The sequence below is a fragment of the Gossypium raimondii genome, chromosome 2 (genome assembly GCF_025698545.1).
Source record: "Gossypium raimondii isolate GPD5lz chromosome 2, ASM2569854v1, whole genome shotgun sequence".
NCBI classification, from domain to species: Eukaryota; Viridiplantae; Streptophyta; class Magnoliopsida; order Malvales; family Malvaceae; genus Gossypium; species Gossypium raimondii.
Genome location: NC_068566.1, coordinates 5,870,245 through 5,885,185, shown reverse-complemented (window position 1 = coordinate 5,885,185; position 14,941 = coordinate 5,870,245). Strand labels below are relative to the sequence as shown.

At 32.1% G+C, this 14,941-nt stretch overlaps 1 protein-coding gene and 1 long non-coding RNA gene across 2 annotated transcripts; one reads left to right on the top strand and one right to left on the bottom strand.

Annotated features, from left to right (window-relative positions):
- Positions 1-258: 258 nt before the first annotated feature.
- LOC105787857 (probable E3 ubiquitin-protein ligase XERICO) lies at positions 259-1,022 on the bottom strand. Its single transcript, XM_012614425.2, has one exon. The coding sequence runs from the start codon at positions 972-974 to the stop codon at positions 480-482; it is 495 nt and encodes a 164-aa protein (XP_012469879.1). The 5' UTR covers positions 975-1,022; the 3' UTR covers positions 259-479.
- Positions 1,023-8,236: 7,214 nt separating this feature from the next.
- LOC105787855 (uncharacterized) lies at positions 8,237-8,860 on the top strand. Its single transcript, XR_001131697.2, has 2 exons — positions 8,237-8,300; positions 8,617-8,860. It is a non-coding gene; the product is annotated as an uncharacterized LOC105787855 (long non-coding RNA).
- Positions 8,861-14,941: the final 6,081 nt, after the last annotated feature.

Genomic DNA, 14,941 nt, shown 5'->3' with positions numbered 1-14,941 from the left:
TCTAGATATGGGTATCCTTAGAAGAGTCGGAGTAACAGAGAAGAAACCTATCCAATGCTTTCACCTGTTTACCTACCAATCTTCTTTTTTAATATTGATAATGAAGAGGAACATCTATGGTGCTTTTTAGCAGCAATTAAGCATTGCTAGCTACCATGAAGCTGTTTCATTAAATTAGATCACCAAGCCTGTATCTAAATTTTCAAGAAAAAAAAAGATGAACTTTGCCTGGATTTAAACAACACATCAAATGCTATATTTGAGAAACTTTTTTATTTTATACCCAAAACAAGGTATTCAAGGAATTTGTTGTAGTTGGGGGCCAGAAACTTATTATTAATTAGCCCAGAAAACACAATACAGAGAAGTATTTGAAACCCCATAGCTAATACAGGAATCATATATATATACATAGATCAACTAAAAATCTACATCAAAATTTACCCAGAGAAGGAAAAAAAATATAAAAGTATAGTACTTCAGAACAATCTGTGTAAGCTATTATCATGTAGTGCAGATAATAAGAAAATCATCTCTTCATCACTTCCATCATACTCTACCTGATTTTGGAGCCTGTGATAATTAGCCACAACCTCATCTGGCAACACTTTGGTCCTACAAAGTGGGCAAGTTGCCCAATACTGTTGGAGCCATCTATCAAGGCAATCCTTGTGGAAAGTGTGTTTACATTTCAGTTTCCTCACCTTCTCACCTTCTTCTAGCTCAGATAAACACACGGTGCACTCGTTCGATGACAGATCCACCCTGGATGATGATCTTGTGGAGTATATGATTGTTGGGTTCTTTTCTTCAATGAATTTCAGGTACTGGGTAGTTGTGATGAGGCGTTTCTCGGAATCGGAAAGGCCACCGGTAAGGGACCTGATGAGGATAGCAACTTCGAGGAGTAAGAGGGTGAAGAAGACGACGGTCATGGTGTAGAGGTGGGAGAAGAATTCAGTGAGAGCAGCCATGGTGGTGGGGGTGGGGGAAAGAAGAAAGGGGAGAAAATAATAGTACTCAGATTTTATGGATGTAGAAATAAGTAGGGAAAAGCCTATCTTTTACTGGATGACCCCACCTCTGTCCCGTAAGCCTTAAAAGCCGTACGTAAACATTTTTATATCATTTCATTGATTTGTAATGCTAAATTAAAATATTCTTTTTTAATATTTATTTCTTCCTTTCTCATGCTTTACCTTTTTTTTTTTTTCCATTTTTATTCGAAATTAGGACCTTTATGACCGTGATTAATCCTACCCACATGATTAATGGACGAGGTGAGCAACCACCATAACACTTATCAAATTAACTACCATTATAATAAACTATTATGTGATCATTTTTTTATTTGATAATCAAAAGAAATCCAAATAAGGCTAAAATATGTCATAAGTCTCTCTATTCTTCGTAAATTTAAAATTTACTTTTATATTTTTATTTTTAGAAATTTAATTCATTTACTTTTCAGATTTTAAAATTTGGATTCAATTGTTAACACTTTTTTGTTATATTTGTTAGTGTGACATTTTGAAATAAAAAATTCACTTGGTAGTCATGTAACTAAAAAAATGTAGTCGTAATGAACCTAAATTTAACAAAATAATTTTAATATTGGTAATAATTTGACCTAAAATTTGAAATCTAAAAGTAAGAGGACTAAATTTTATAAATAAAAGTGCAATGATTAACTTTCAAATTTTCAAGAGTGGAAAACTAATAGCATAAATAAACCTAAAAAGAACCTACACATTATTTAAAAATAAAAATAAAAATAAGGCTCAAACTAGATATTTCAAAGTTCTATAAAATCCCATCGATAATTTATCATTCTTAAATATAATGTATAATGACTTATTTAGCCTTCCAACTTTACAAAAAAAAAGTCATTGTAGCCTTAAATTTAATTTTTATATTTTTAGTCCTTAAACTTAGCCCAAAATAGATGGAAAAGTTAATCTTTGTTAACTTTACTTACCTCACATACAAATAGATTGTAATGTGGGTGCCATGCTAATAATTAATTAATTTTTAAATTTAAAAATTCAAACAAATATATAAATTATTTAAAAATTTAAAATATTTTTAATTTTAAAAAATTAACTAGTTGCTAATATGGCATACAGTGAATGTCAAGAAAGTTAAAAAGAAGTTCACATTTCCATCCATTTTGAGAGTGATTCAAAATATAATGCAATGAAAGCCTAAAATGATTTATTTTTATAAAATTAAAAGACCTAAATACATTTTATATAAATTTGTAAGCCAGTCTTTAATGATTACTGGTATAATAAAATGCAATGACCAAAAATCTAATTGATATTATTTATTCAATTTTTCTTATAATTACTTAAATTTAGTTTTGGCATCTTAAAATTTTAATTATTATATTTTATGAATATTTTCAGTCTTTTACTTTTAAGAATTTCCTTAAAATAAGTTCTTTAAAATCTCCAATATCTTTTAATTATTGAAATTTTTTAACATACTGTTCTATCAAAATTTTGGAAATATTAATATATTTCATCATCATCTTATTATTCAAGTTAAAATTCTAGCTTTTCTGTTCTTTTATTTCTTTCTTTCGGCATTCGGTGTTGGAATTCTTTGGAAAAATTTGTTGCGGTCCCTTACCCTCAATATTCGCAGTTTAGCCCAAATAAATAAATACACTAAAAATCTTTTGGTAAAAAGGCTCTTTTAAGTTTTTCTCAGTTTCAAAATTGATTAAATTTAGTCCCTCTCAAAAAAATTGAAGCAATTTAATCCCTATCAATTTTAAAAATGAATTTGTTGTGATCCCTTTCCCTCAATCTTCCCTAACAATGTGTAAATGCTAACGGTTAGATTTTTAAAATTAATACTAAATTGACACAATATATAAATGTTGAGGGTTAAAGTTACTATTATGCCATTTTTAAAAGCTAACACCATTAGTTAGTGATGACCGAAAAGATAAAATTGAATAGTTAGGTTACAATTATGTAACTTTTCATAATTGGGTGACAAAAGATAAATTTATTAAAAATATATAAATTTTGAAATCTTCTACTTTTAATAATATATCATCTATATAAAATAAAAATTATAAATAAAATTCAAATTTAAAAATTTTTAAATAATAGAGAATTTTATAGAATAGAAAAATTATAAAACCTACTATAAATTAGAAATAATTCAAAAAAATATAATTTTTTATTTTAAATATATATATATATATTAACTCGACCAATGATCAACGTCAATAGTCAACACACATAAATGCATTGTCAACAGTTAACAATCACGTCAGCAATGACCTAGGAAAGGAACGTCGCGTGGCAGGTTTCTCATTAGTTAAGTATGCCACCTATTTTTTAACAGTTAACTTTTTGGACCAAAAAGTATAACGAATAAATAATTTAGGTATCAAAATAGAATAAAAAAAATTAGATACTAAAATGAGAAAATGAGTCTAGTTTGAGGGCTAAATCATAATATAAGCCACTCATTATATTTCTTTAAAATGTTCTTAACTTTTTTATTTGAAAATTTTATTTTAGTATTTTAAAGATAAAAATAATGAATTAAATTTCAAATATACAAAAATTTAAAGTATATTTTAATCTTTAAATTTTTCTTTATAATTTGAGACAAACAAATAAACAATCCAACGCAAAGATGGAGTAAAAAATTGAAAAACAAAATAACCCTATAATATTATTATTTTATATGTAAAAGTGGTTGTTTAATTTATCTACTAAGTTTATGTCACCTAAAAGCTTTGACGAAACTAAGAAAAATAAACTACATTAAACTGATTTTTTTACAAAAATAAATTAAAATAAAATTATAAAAAACATATTAAAATAAAATTTACAAAAATACAATAATTGTAAATAAATTAGTTGAAATTAATAATATTATTACAAAAATATAAAAATAGTAAAAATATTTTTATAAAATTCTAAAAGGTATTTAAATTTCAAGATTTTTTTTGCAATTACTTGAAATTTAAATATTTTTAAAAATTTTATATTTTTATATATTATTTTGAAATTTTAAAATTTATGATTATATTTTTATAATTTTATAAAAATTTAAAAATTAAACATTAAAACTTTTAACTTTTTATGTATTATATATGGTTATTTTTATATTTTTAATCAATATAATATATAATATTATTTTTTTAAAAGGACATGTGGTATGTTCTAATAGTGCCACGTGGTAGGTCAACGTCTGGTCAATGCTTATAAACATTGGTCAACGCTGATAAACACCGATCAATGGTTGATCAAAGTCGATAGTGTTTTTTAAGATTTAAATATTTAATATTATAATTTTCTATTTTTAATTTAAATTTAATATTTTTATTTTAAATAAATCTAATTGTCATGTGGTATATTTTTCACTGGCCAAAGTGGCCTAACAATTTTCTTTTATGGCTGTTACAAAATGGACCAAAAATAGAGGAAATTGATACTTTAGGTACCAATTTGGGACAAAAAAGAAGTTCAAGTACCAAAGTGGAAAAATGGGTATACTTCAATGACTAAATCGTGAATTAAGTTTTTTTTATCACAAGTGGTATCTAATCTATTTTTCTGTTACCCATTTTACACCAAAAATATTATATCCATTAAAAAGTTCTAGCCTAGATTGTCATGTCATTTAAACTTTTAAAAAATAATTTTTAATTATTTTCTTTTTCTTTGACATTTTTTTCTCTCCCCCCTTTTATTTTTTTCCTTCTATTTTTCATCTTTTATAATGATCGGTAATGCTAGTAAAGCTCAAAATTCATCCTCTCAATGTTAAGATGCTAACGATTAATTTTGTTTTCGAATTTCACCGCATGCTTGCTCAACTTGAAAAGATCAAAAAAGTTATTTCATTGATCAAAACCAATGTTTTTAGAACTAGATTGAACATGCCAGAGTACTGGTTTAAGGATAGGGGTTGAACCGGTTTTCTTTATTTTTTTATGATTGTTTTTAGTAATTAATTTGATTGAACTGAATGAACCAGTCAAATCAAGAACTGGTAGCCTGACCGGTTCGAACCTTAGTCCAAATTTGAAAGCCTTGATCAAAACCATGAAGCCTAAAATGCTCACACTTGTAAAAGAAACACAAGATGATAGATGACAAAAAAAAAGTAAATTTTAATATATTATATATTAAACACATTAAAATAAATGTTTACCAATAAATTGAAAATAAATTTAAAAAAAATTATGCTTAAACAACACTAAGACAGTTGCAACTTAGTAAAATAAGAGTTATACAATATCCAAACAATAACAACAAAATAGTAGCACTATAATCAAGGGTGAAACCAGAAAATTTTTTTAGGGGAGCGAAATTAAATTGTAACTTTTGCGATAGTAAAAATGCAATTTCACTATTTTAATAGCCTATATCTTTAAAAAAATTTTAAAGGATTAAATCAAATTTTTATATTTTTAGAGGGGCCAAAGTGCAATTTTACATTTATTAATTTAAAATTTTAAAAATTTTAAAAGGGCTTACATGGAAAATTTTCCATTTTAGAGAGGGCCGGGGCCCCTGCCAGCCCCTTAGTTTTGCCCTTGAATATAATAGCAAAATGGCAGTAAACAGCAACAAAACAGCAGTAAACAACGGCAAAAAAGTTTAGGCAAATTCGGACCAGGTCGAGCCAAAAAATCCTACCAGAGGCTTGGCCAATTTAGAAAATGGACCTTATTTTTTGTCCAAACCCATTTTTTGGGCCTATATTTTTACTCAACCCTCTCACCTTTGGACTTAGGTGAGTGGCCTAGCTCATGATCAGGTTTACGGAGAAGTAAACTAATTAGTAAAATGAGATTATTATAAATTATAACTTTTAAGTGTGATGAAAGTATAGAACCAATAGTAAAGTTTTGACAAACACAGGATACGAATTTGAAGCTCTTTTACATAAATAATATAAAAATAATAATTAATTATGAAAACAGTATGAGAAACTGATTAATTACGAAAATATGGTATTTGTTACAATGTTCTGCCAGTGCCCCCTAACATATTGGCGGTACCAGATTGAAATGTGATGACCTAAAATATTTAGGGACCTGATATGTAAATTTCTCATTTAAATTGGCCGTTGAAAAATAGCTTTTACGGTGCCACCTGACAATATGACGGCAAAAAACTTTAAATAAGGTAAATTGCTTTATAAACCCTCATTATTTATTATTTTCTTTTATTCCTCTCCAACACCAAAAATAGAGTGGCCTTTTACTAATTAGTTCGAATAGTTTTTTCTACCAAAAAGTATTTTTGTAAAAAATCCGATTCCAATTGGAAATAAATTTTATTTATTTTTGAAAAATAATTTTTTGTTCAAATTATGTCCGACATAACAGTCAACTATATTAATAGTACTTTTCTTTGGCTCACATTATATTTGAAAACTATAACTAATAATTATAATTTATACATTGTCGAAACCATTTTTTTGAAAACAAAAATTTAGTTGTCGACTTTTAAAAAAAAACAAAAATTGGAGTCGCCACCGATCCATGATTTAGGTGTAATCGGCCCACCTTAAAAACAAATTTGGTCCACGAAATTTGAGAAAACGGGTTCGAGAGTCAGTTACGCATGAGGAAGGGTTAGCACCCTCGTAACGCCCAAAAATCGGTACCAAATTGATTGTTTAATGTCTTAATGTCGAAGGTTAAAAAGATTTTTTTTAAACTCTAATGTTGAAATCTGAAACGGATAATCAAATGTTCAAGTTAGATAAAGAAATCGAAACCCAATACGTTAGGGTACAATTTCTCAAAATTCCCGAACTTTGAATATCGTTTTAAAATCTAAAAGAAAATCTTCATTTCGAGAAAGCTATATGTCATGCCCAATGCGTTAGGACATAACATATTGAATTCCCGAAAATAATTTTTATTTATGCGTTTTGAAAAAGAAAATTCTCGATTATTTAGGATTAATAAAGAAAATAGGAACCCAATACGTTAGGGCTCGATTTCCTCAAAAATCCCGAATATTGAATATCACTTTTATTTTAAAAGCCTCTGAATCAAAAGAAAATGATTTTAAAGTTTTGACGAAATCAAAAATATATATTTTCTAAAAGATATGTTAAAAATGTTGATGTAATATGAAACAAATATTTTAATTTAAATTATATGTATACGTATGTACAAAATATGTATATATATAAGTATAATATATAAATAAATTTTTAAAATATATATGCATATATTAAAACATGTATATATAAGTATACGTATACAAAATGATAACAAATAATGAATGAACTATATGAAACAAAACAAAAACTTATTATAATTTCTAAGAAAATATGTATGTATATATATGTATGTGAAATTTATGAAAATAAGATAAAATATAAAAGTATGTATATGTATTATAAAATGTAAATATATATATATATATATATATATATATATATATAAACTAAGAAAATAAGATAATAATAAAATATGCATATATATTTAAAAACGTTCAAAATATATATTTATATATATTAACACTATGCGTGTATATATGTATAAGTTATAAAATTTGAAAAATATTAAATATTAATATATATATATATGTATATATATATATAAAAGCTATGAAAATAAAATATAATAAAATATACATAAAATATATATATGAATATAAAAACATTTAAAATATATACATATATATTATAAAGTGCATATGCATGTGTAAATATAATAATGATAATACTAATTATAATGATAATAATAAAACAAACTATTATTAAACTTAATTAGCAAAACAAATACTAAAATTTAAATTGTAATCAAAACAAAATTGGAGAAGGGAAAAAAAACAAAGATAAATTTAAACAGAGAGCAAATTTGTAAAATGCGCATAACATAGAGGACCAATTCGGAAATATTCCAAGCCTTCCAAAACAACAGCGAGCCTGGACCAAATTAAAAATAAACAATGGAAAATGCGGCCACATTTAAGAAAACTTGAAAGAATCAATTTAAGCAAGTTATAAAAGCGGAGGACCGATCGCGCAAATTGTCCATTTGAAAGAAATGTGCGGATCCTACATGCGCGGGTCGGGTCACACGGGTTAAAGGCTTAAACGGCGCCGTTTTGATTGTATATTAAAACCAAAATTTTGCTTAAAAATTTTCATTTTCTGTTTTAAAACAAGAGAAGATGAAAAAAAGGAGGGGGTGCTCTGCTAGGGTTTCACCCCTAGCACCCCCCACGTCGCTGCCGTCAAATATGCACCGCCACTAGGCCGTCCTTTGGCCTCCGACGACGCTCCGGCGACACCAGGTAAGCCTCCTTTCTCTCCCTCTTCATTTATTTGTTTTTAAAAAAAAACAAAAAAGAACCTAAAAAAAACAGTAAAAGTAAAAAGAAAAACAAAATAATCACCTTCCAAAAACTTTCTTTTCTATTTCTTTTCTCTTTTGTATTTTCTCTTTAATTTCGGTACCAAAAATTTTCTAACCCCATTTACCAAAAATCCAATTGCCTTTAATAGCCGAAATAAGGGAATCAAAACTCCCAAAAACTACTTTCTCTTTTTTCCCTTTTTTCCCTTGTATTTTTTGCTATCATCTTTGTTCGTGGTCATGATTTGTTGCAGGTGTGGGCGTTGGAGAACGTGGGTTGTGCGAGGCGATAACCGCTGGAGGAAGAACGTGTGCGGCACTGGGGAGGCTACTTGCTGCTGCAGCACTGATGCGAAGAGGGTTCTTTGATGGGTTTATTGGGCTAGGTTAAATTTGGTTTTAGGCTAATGTAATTGGGTTACAATTTGGGCTTGTAACATTTGTAATTGGGCCACGTGAATTAAGTTTTTAAATGGACTGAGCACCTTTGTTTATTTAGGCCCGGGCTAAAATTGGGTATTACAGCTGCCCATCTTTGCTCATTGTCATGTAACGAGAACAGGGCAAAGACTTTAAAAATGGCCAATTTTGCCCGGTCATGCTGGACCTTAGTGCTATTCTTCTTCTTTAAAGGCTCATTCCATCCTACTGCATCCTCAGAGGTATAGGAACTAGTGCTTCAATCCACTCTATTGCAACATCAATGAGATAGGACTTGTACCTTGTAACTTCTCAAAAGAACAAAACTTGCAATCTCTAGTCTGCTCCACCGTAAATTCAGGGAGATAAGACTCGTAGCTTCAACTTATTCTGCTACAACTTTAAAGATGAGTCTGATACGATCTGCTCTACTTCTTCAATTTATCCAATTACAATGTCGAGGAACAAGATTCGCTGTCGTAGCTTCAATCTGTTCAGCTGCACCACTAGGGAAGTAAGATTTGCCGTTGTGGCTTCAATCTTTTTAATTGCACTGTCGGGGAAACCAGACCTGCCGTTGTGACTTCAATCTGCTCCACTACACCGCCAGAGAAGTAAGATCTGCCGTTATAGCTTCAATCTTTTTAATTGCGCTGTCGGGGAAACCAGATCTGCAGTTGTGACTTCAATTTGCTCCACTGCACCGCCAAGGAAGTAATGTTTGTCGTTGTGGCTTCAATCTTTTTAATTGCGCTGTCGGGGAAACCAGATCTGCCGTTGTGACTTCAATCTGCTCCACTGCACCGCCAGGGAAGTAAGATCTGCCGTTGTGGCTTCAATCTTTTTAAATGCGCTGTCGGGGATACCAGACCTGCCGTTGTGACTTCAATCTGCTCCACTGCACTGCCAGAGAAGTAAGATCTTTCGTTGTGGCTTCAATCTTTTTAATTGAGCTATCGGGGAAACCAGATCTGCCGTTGTGACTTCAATCTGCTCCACTACACCGCCAGAGAAGTAAGATCTGCCGTTGTGGCTTCAATATTTTTAATTGCGCTATCGGGGAAACCAGATCTGCCGTTGTGGCTTCAATCTGCTCTACTGCACCGCCAGGGAAGTAAGATCTGCCGTCGTGGCTTCAATCTTTTTAATTGCGCTGTCGGGAAAACCAGATCTACCGTTGTGACTTCAATTTGCTCCACTACTGCCCAGGGAGATAAGGCAGGTATCTTCGATCTGCTTCTCTGTCAGTACAGGAAGGCAAGATTTGCTATTTTCAACCTGCTCCACTACTGCCCAGGGAGAAAAGGCTGGTATCTTCGATCTGCTTCTCTGTCAATACAGGAAGACAAGATCTGCTATCTTCAACCCGCTCCACTACTGCCCAGGGAGACAAGGTTAAAGTTTCACCGGTTTCTCCTCTGAGGAACATGACCTGTATAATTCAACTTATGAACCTAATTATGCCTAGTGATTAGGATATCATGACCAGAATGAATCAAATGCTCCTAACTAAGACATGTATGAATGGCGTTTGAATGAATGCAGAATGTCATTTTTTTTCGAGAATAATCTCGCTTAGGCAGTCATTACTCAAAGTTTATTAAAGCTTTATCGCTGATGTGCTGCAACGCATCTTTACTCGGCTCGCATCTCCAAAGAAACGCTTAATTAGATTGCCCCCACTGTAAACTTCAAAGTTCAATCCACTAGGACGCAAAATTTGTACCATCTTTCTCCTGCTGTAACCCAAGGGTAGAAAAATCTGGCATTTTCTCAATTTTCTCCTATCACAATTCAAGAATACAGAATGTGAAGCTCTTTGGTCTTTTATACCATTTCCAAGGTGTCATACCAAATGCTCATGCACAAATGAATGCTTTCTTCTTCGAGGAAACATCTTCCTATTGTTTGGTGATCATTGTTCGCTTGTTCATTGAAGCCTTATCATCGACAAGACATCTTGTCATTTTGTTCAATCAATGCCTTGACAACAAAATCTGAAGGGATAGTTTCAATTTAGACTTTTCATTCCTAGATATTTCAACCTTTAAACTTGATGCTTTCTAAATAATAGTCCTGTTTCAGGTTACCGTATTATTTAGAAACTTCTAGAGTAATATGCAAAACTTCCCTTGTGAAAGTTTTATTGGTCCATTAATCATTATTTTAATACAACATACTTGCAAAAAGAATAAAATGATAAATAAAATAGAATTGATTTAAGAGCATAGCTCGAAATGAATAGAATAACAAGGATAGTAAAAATAAAAGAAGAATGGATTGGGAACATGTATCTTGAAAAAGAATGAAGTATTCCAAGAGCAAACAATTCGATAAAAATAGTATGAAAACTAGGTGCCCCAGATATCGCAGCTTGAACTTCTCTGTACAAACTTCCTGAAGACTATTCTGAGTTTGACATGTGCTTAGGAGATCTACAATACTCTGTCCATGCTCCAAGATGTCGCGTACCATTTCCTGCTGATTCAGGCATAGCAAGATCACCACATGCCCCAATCTGATCAAAATTTGAGCTACTTTTATTACCCTATGCCCCATTTTGATCAATATTTGAGCCGCCCTTTTTGGATTTTCAACTCAAATCCCTTTTGGTCTAAGGCGCCCTTTGCGGGTTTTCACCTTAGCCTCTCCATTTTTACTTTTTCCATTTTTCATTTTCATTTTTCACATCTTTTTCCCTCTCTTTTTCTTCTATTATTTTTTTTGCGACTCAAAGTACCCTTTGCGGGTTTTTACCTTGGTCCTCTTCTTCTTTAAGCGAAACATTTCTTGATTGAATCTGAGTTTACAGGATTAGACAAGTTTTTTACAATCCATCTCACTTAAGATCAGTGCTCTTCCGGAAAATGTCTTCTTTACAACATAAGGACATTCCCAATTTGGCACTAATTTTTCTCTAAGATCCTTTTGTAGAGGAATGATCTTTTTCAATACCAGGTCTCCCTCGTGGAATTCTCTGGAACGAACCTTTTTGTTGTAAGCCCGCATTATCCGTTTTTGGTACATCTGACCGTGACGAATAGCTTTTAGCCTTTTTCCTTCAATTAAGTTCAACTGATCGTATCGAGATTAGATCTTCATCCTACTTCAGCTCAGCCAATACCCGGAGAAAAAGAATTTCAACTTCAATGGAAAAAAATCGTAATAAGCTAAAGAAAAAGGCATTGCCCCGGTGGAGGTTTTTTGTTTCTTTTTGTTTTTATTTTTTGTTCTTCTTTTTGCATTTTTTTTTTGTTTTTGTGTTTTTTTTTGCATTGAATCTGCACTCATAGGATTAGGCAAGTCCTGGTCATCCTTTTCAATTAGAATCAATATTATTCCAGATAAGGTCTTCCCCATAAGATCTTCCACTTTCATTTTGTATGCGAAAGATCTTCTTTGGTATCAGGTTTCTCTCATAGAGCCTTTTGGAGCGAAACTTAACTATGACGAAAAAACTTTGGATCTTCCTCTTTAATTAGGATAAAATTAAAAACAACGGAGAAATGGCAACTTGACTTCAACGAGAAAAACTATGATGAGCCAAAAAAGAAGGCATTACCTTGGCAAAGAATTTTAACTGCATCGTTCATAATGTTAATCTTGAACATACTGCAAATTTCTGACGTCGTGCCGTTGGTCAGATTACAATATCAGTGCTTAACCCAAGCATGTCCTGGTATGACCATGCGAAGACATCTTTGAACCCTGAAGGTAACTCAAAAATGTCTTGTTTTGTTTCTCCAGTTATGCACGTTCCCTTAAGGTCACAATCTCCATTGTCTCTTCAAGAGGTAAAATTTATTCCTCTTCCTGTTCTACCATCCTCAACAAGTCCGAAGATAGGCCACGATCTATGTCATCTTCAAAGTCACGAGATCCCTCTAACACATGTCTCACTTAAAAGGAGATTCAGAGTTTGTAGCAGTGTCACTCATGTCATTGATATCTAGGGACCTATTGTAGGTACCAAAGAATATACAAAGAATGTATGAATTTATGAATAATTATTTGTACAACATGATTATGAATGAATGAATGAATGATTTAGAAGAAAAATCTAAAAGAATGAAAGAATTGTAAAGAATAAAAGAATATTAGCTCAAAAAATAATCACAATGATGCATTAAAATAATAACTTTCATACATGAGCCTATTTCACAAAGGTGTTCTTATCACTTCTAGGCTAAAAGCAATAAGAGTGTTCTGAACATTACTCTGAATAAGCTTTAAAACTATAGGAATTTCCTCTGTAATCCAATTATTTAGAACATCTCCAAGTTGATAAGGGCGAATATCTAACCAGGACCCTTTTCAATTGTGTCTTCATATATGGCATTGATGTGAACGCCTCTCAACACTTCTTCATACATCACATTCACCCCATTATCAATCATGATTAGGTAGCAGATTTTCTGCATTAGATGAATCATCAAATTTGACAACGCCTATATTAATGAGTCTTTCAACCATCTTTTTGAATGCGGTGCAATTTTCTATCGAATGCCCTTCAATTCCTGTATGGTATTCACACTGAGCATTATACCATTTAGGAAATGGGGACAACATTGGTTTCAAATAGAAGGGAGACACCACATGTGCATTAAATAGGCTTTGATATAACTCACTATATGGCATCGGTATAGGCGTGAACTGAGGCCCTTCTGTATTTGTCTTTGTATAAGATTCTTGCTTTAAAGGGCCCTGATAGCTGGTGCTCTTCGTCTTTGGCCGACCCACAGTGATTGGTTTTGAGTAGCCACTGTTATATCTGCCTACATTATCCCTTTTATTCCCCTTCTTCCCTGGGGCCTTTAAAGTATTGATTTGAGAGTTCTACTCTCGCCCTTTCCGTTTGTAACGATCTTCGAATTGTTTTGGGAACTCCACCCTCGCCTGTTCTGTTTCTGCTTGATCATCAATGACAACAGGATTAGTTAAATTGCCCATCGAGTTGGAACCTGAGCCAGTCTGGAAATTCATCGGTGTCGAGGTGCTGGTCTGATATTGGGGTCGGATGTTAACAATTACCCTTTATGGATATGCATTTGGTTGTGCTTGGGTATCTGTTGGGGTGAAGCCTGAATGATATGTAGGGTCTTCATTATTATCCCCAAAGTGGACCACTGTGGTTTTTCCTCTTTCTAACCCTTTAGCCAATAACTGGGTTAACTGGCACATTATACTTCTTTGGAATTCTAACAACTGATCTCTCATATCTTGCTGAAATTTGGTTAATTGCTCCTACATCCGCACTTGCATTTGCTCTAATTTCTCCAACCTTTGGTCCATTTCCCTAGTCTTTGATTGGATGCCGTGTGGGTGTTGGTTTTCCAAATTAACTGAAATAATTTTACTCAATTAGGCTTTTTCAATGGATTTTAATGCATATGATGTCATGTAATGCGAATGTATGAAATGGATGCATGTATGGCCTCACCCTCATACTCCAAGAAACATCAACCTCTTACTCCATCTGGATGTTTAAGGTAAATCTCGCAAATTTCCAATGAACAGCACTACTAGCTCCTTTTTGCTTGATATTGGTTGCAATCCATCGTCTGCCTATCCTCGTAAGGCTTATCAGCTTCTTTAAGGAAGTTGGAATGTCGGTAGCTTTCGAATAATCAGCTTGAATCCTCGGGCCACGAAGTAAAGTCATGAACTCTTCCATCACCCTTCTCGTATTTCTCGAGATATATTCAGGCAACTGTATTATCTTTCATTTTATCAAGAAATCCGTATTCCATGACAAGCTTTCTAAGTTAGTAATCGAACTTGAATCAACATTTCTTTTCCAAGATGCAAATGCAATGCAATCATAATCAAAACAAAATAAAACGGGTTAGTACAAAACAAAAACGAACAAGAAAATAAATAGAGTACCTACTCGGGTGACCTCTAGGAGTTTGGCATAGTTCTACCTAAGGCAAGTTCCTAAGGTTCACTATATGTGGTTTGGCTTCTAAAGCAAGGGTACCCGAACCATCAGATTCCTTGGTCCTCACCCATTATAGGCTCATATGGCCCGAGTTCGGTTCAAGTGAATACATTTCCCTATGGCTGCACGGAGATGAAAATCTCACGAATATATAGGTACGGATGTATCCCGAAAGTGATCCACTATCCTGTACGGAGGTGAAAACCTCACGAAGGAGC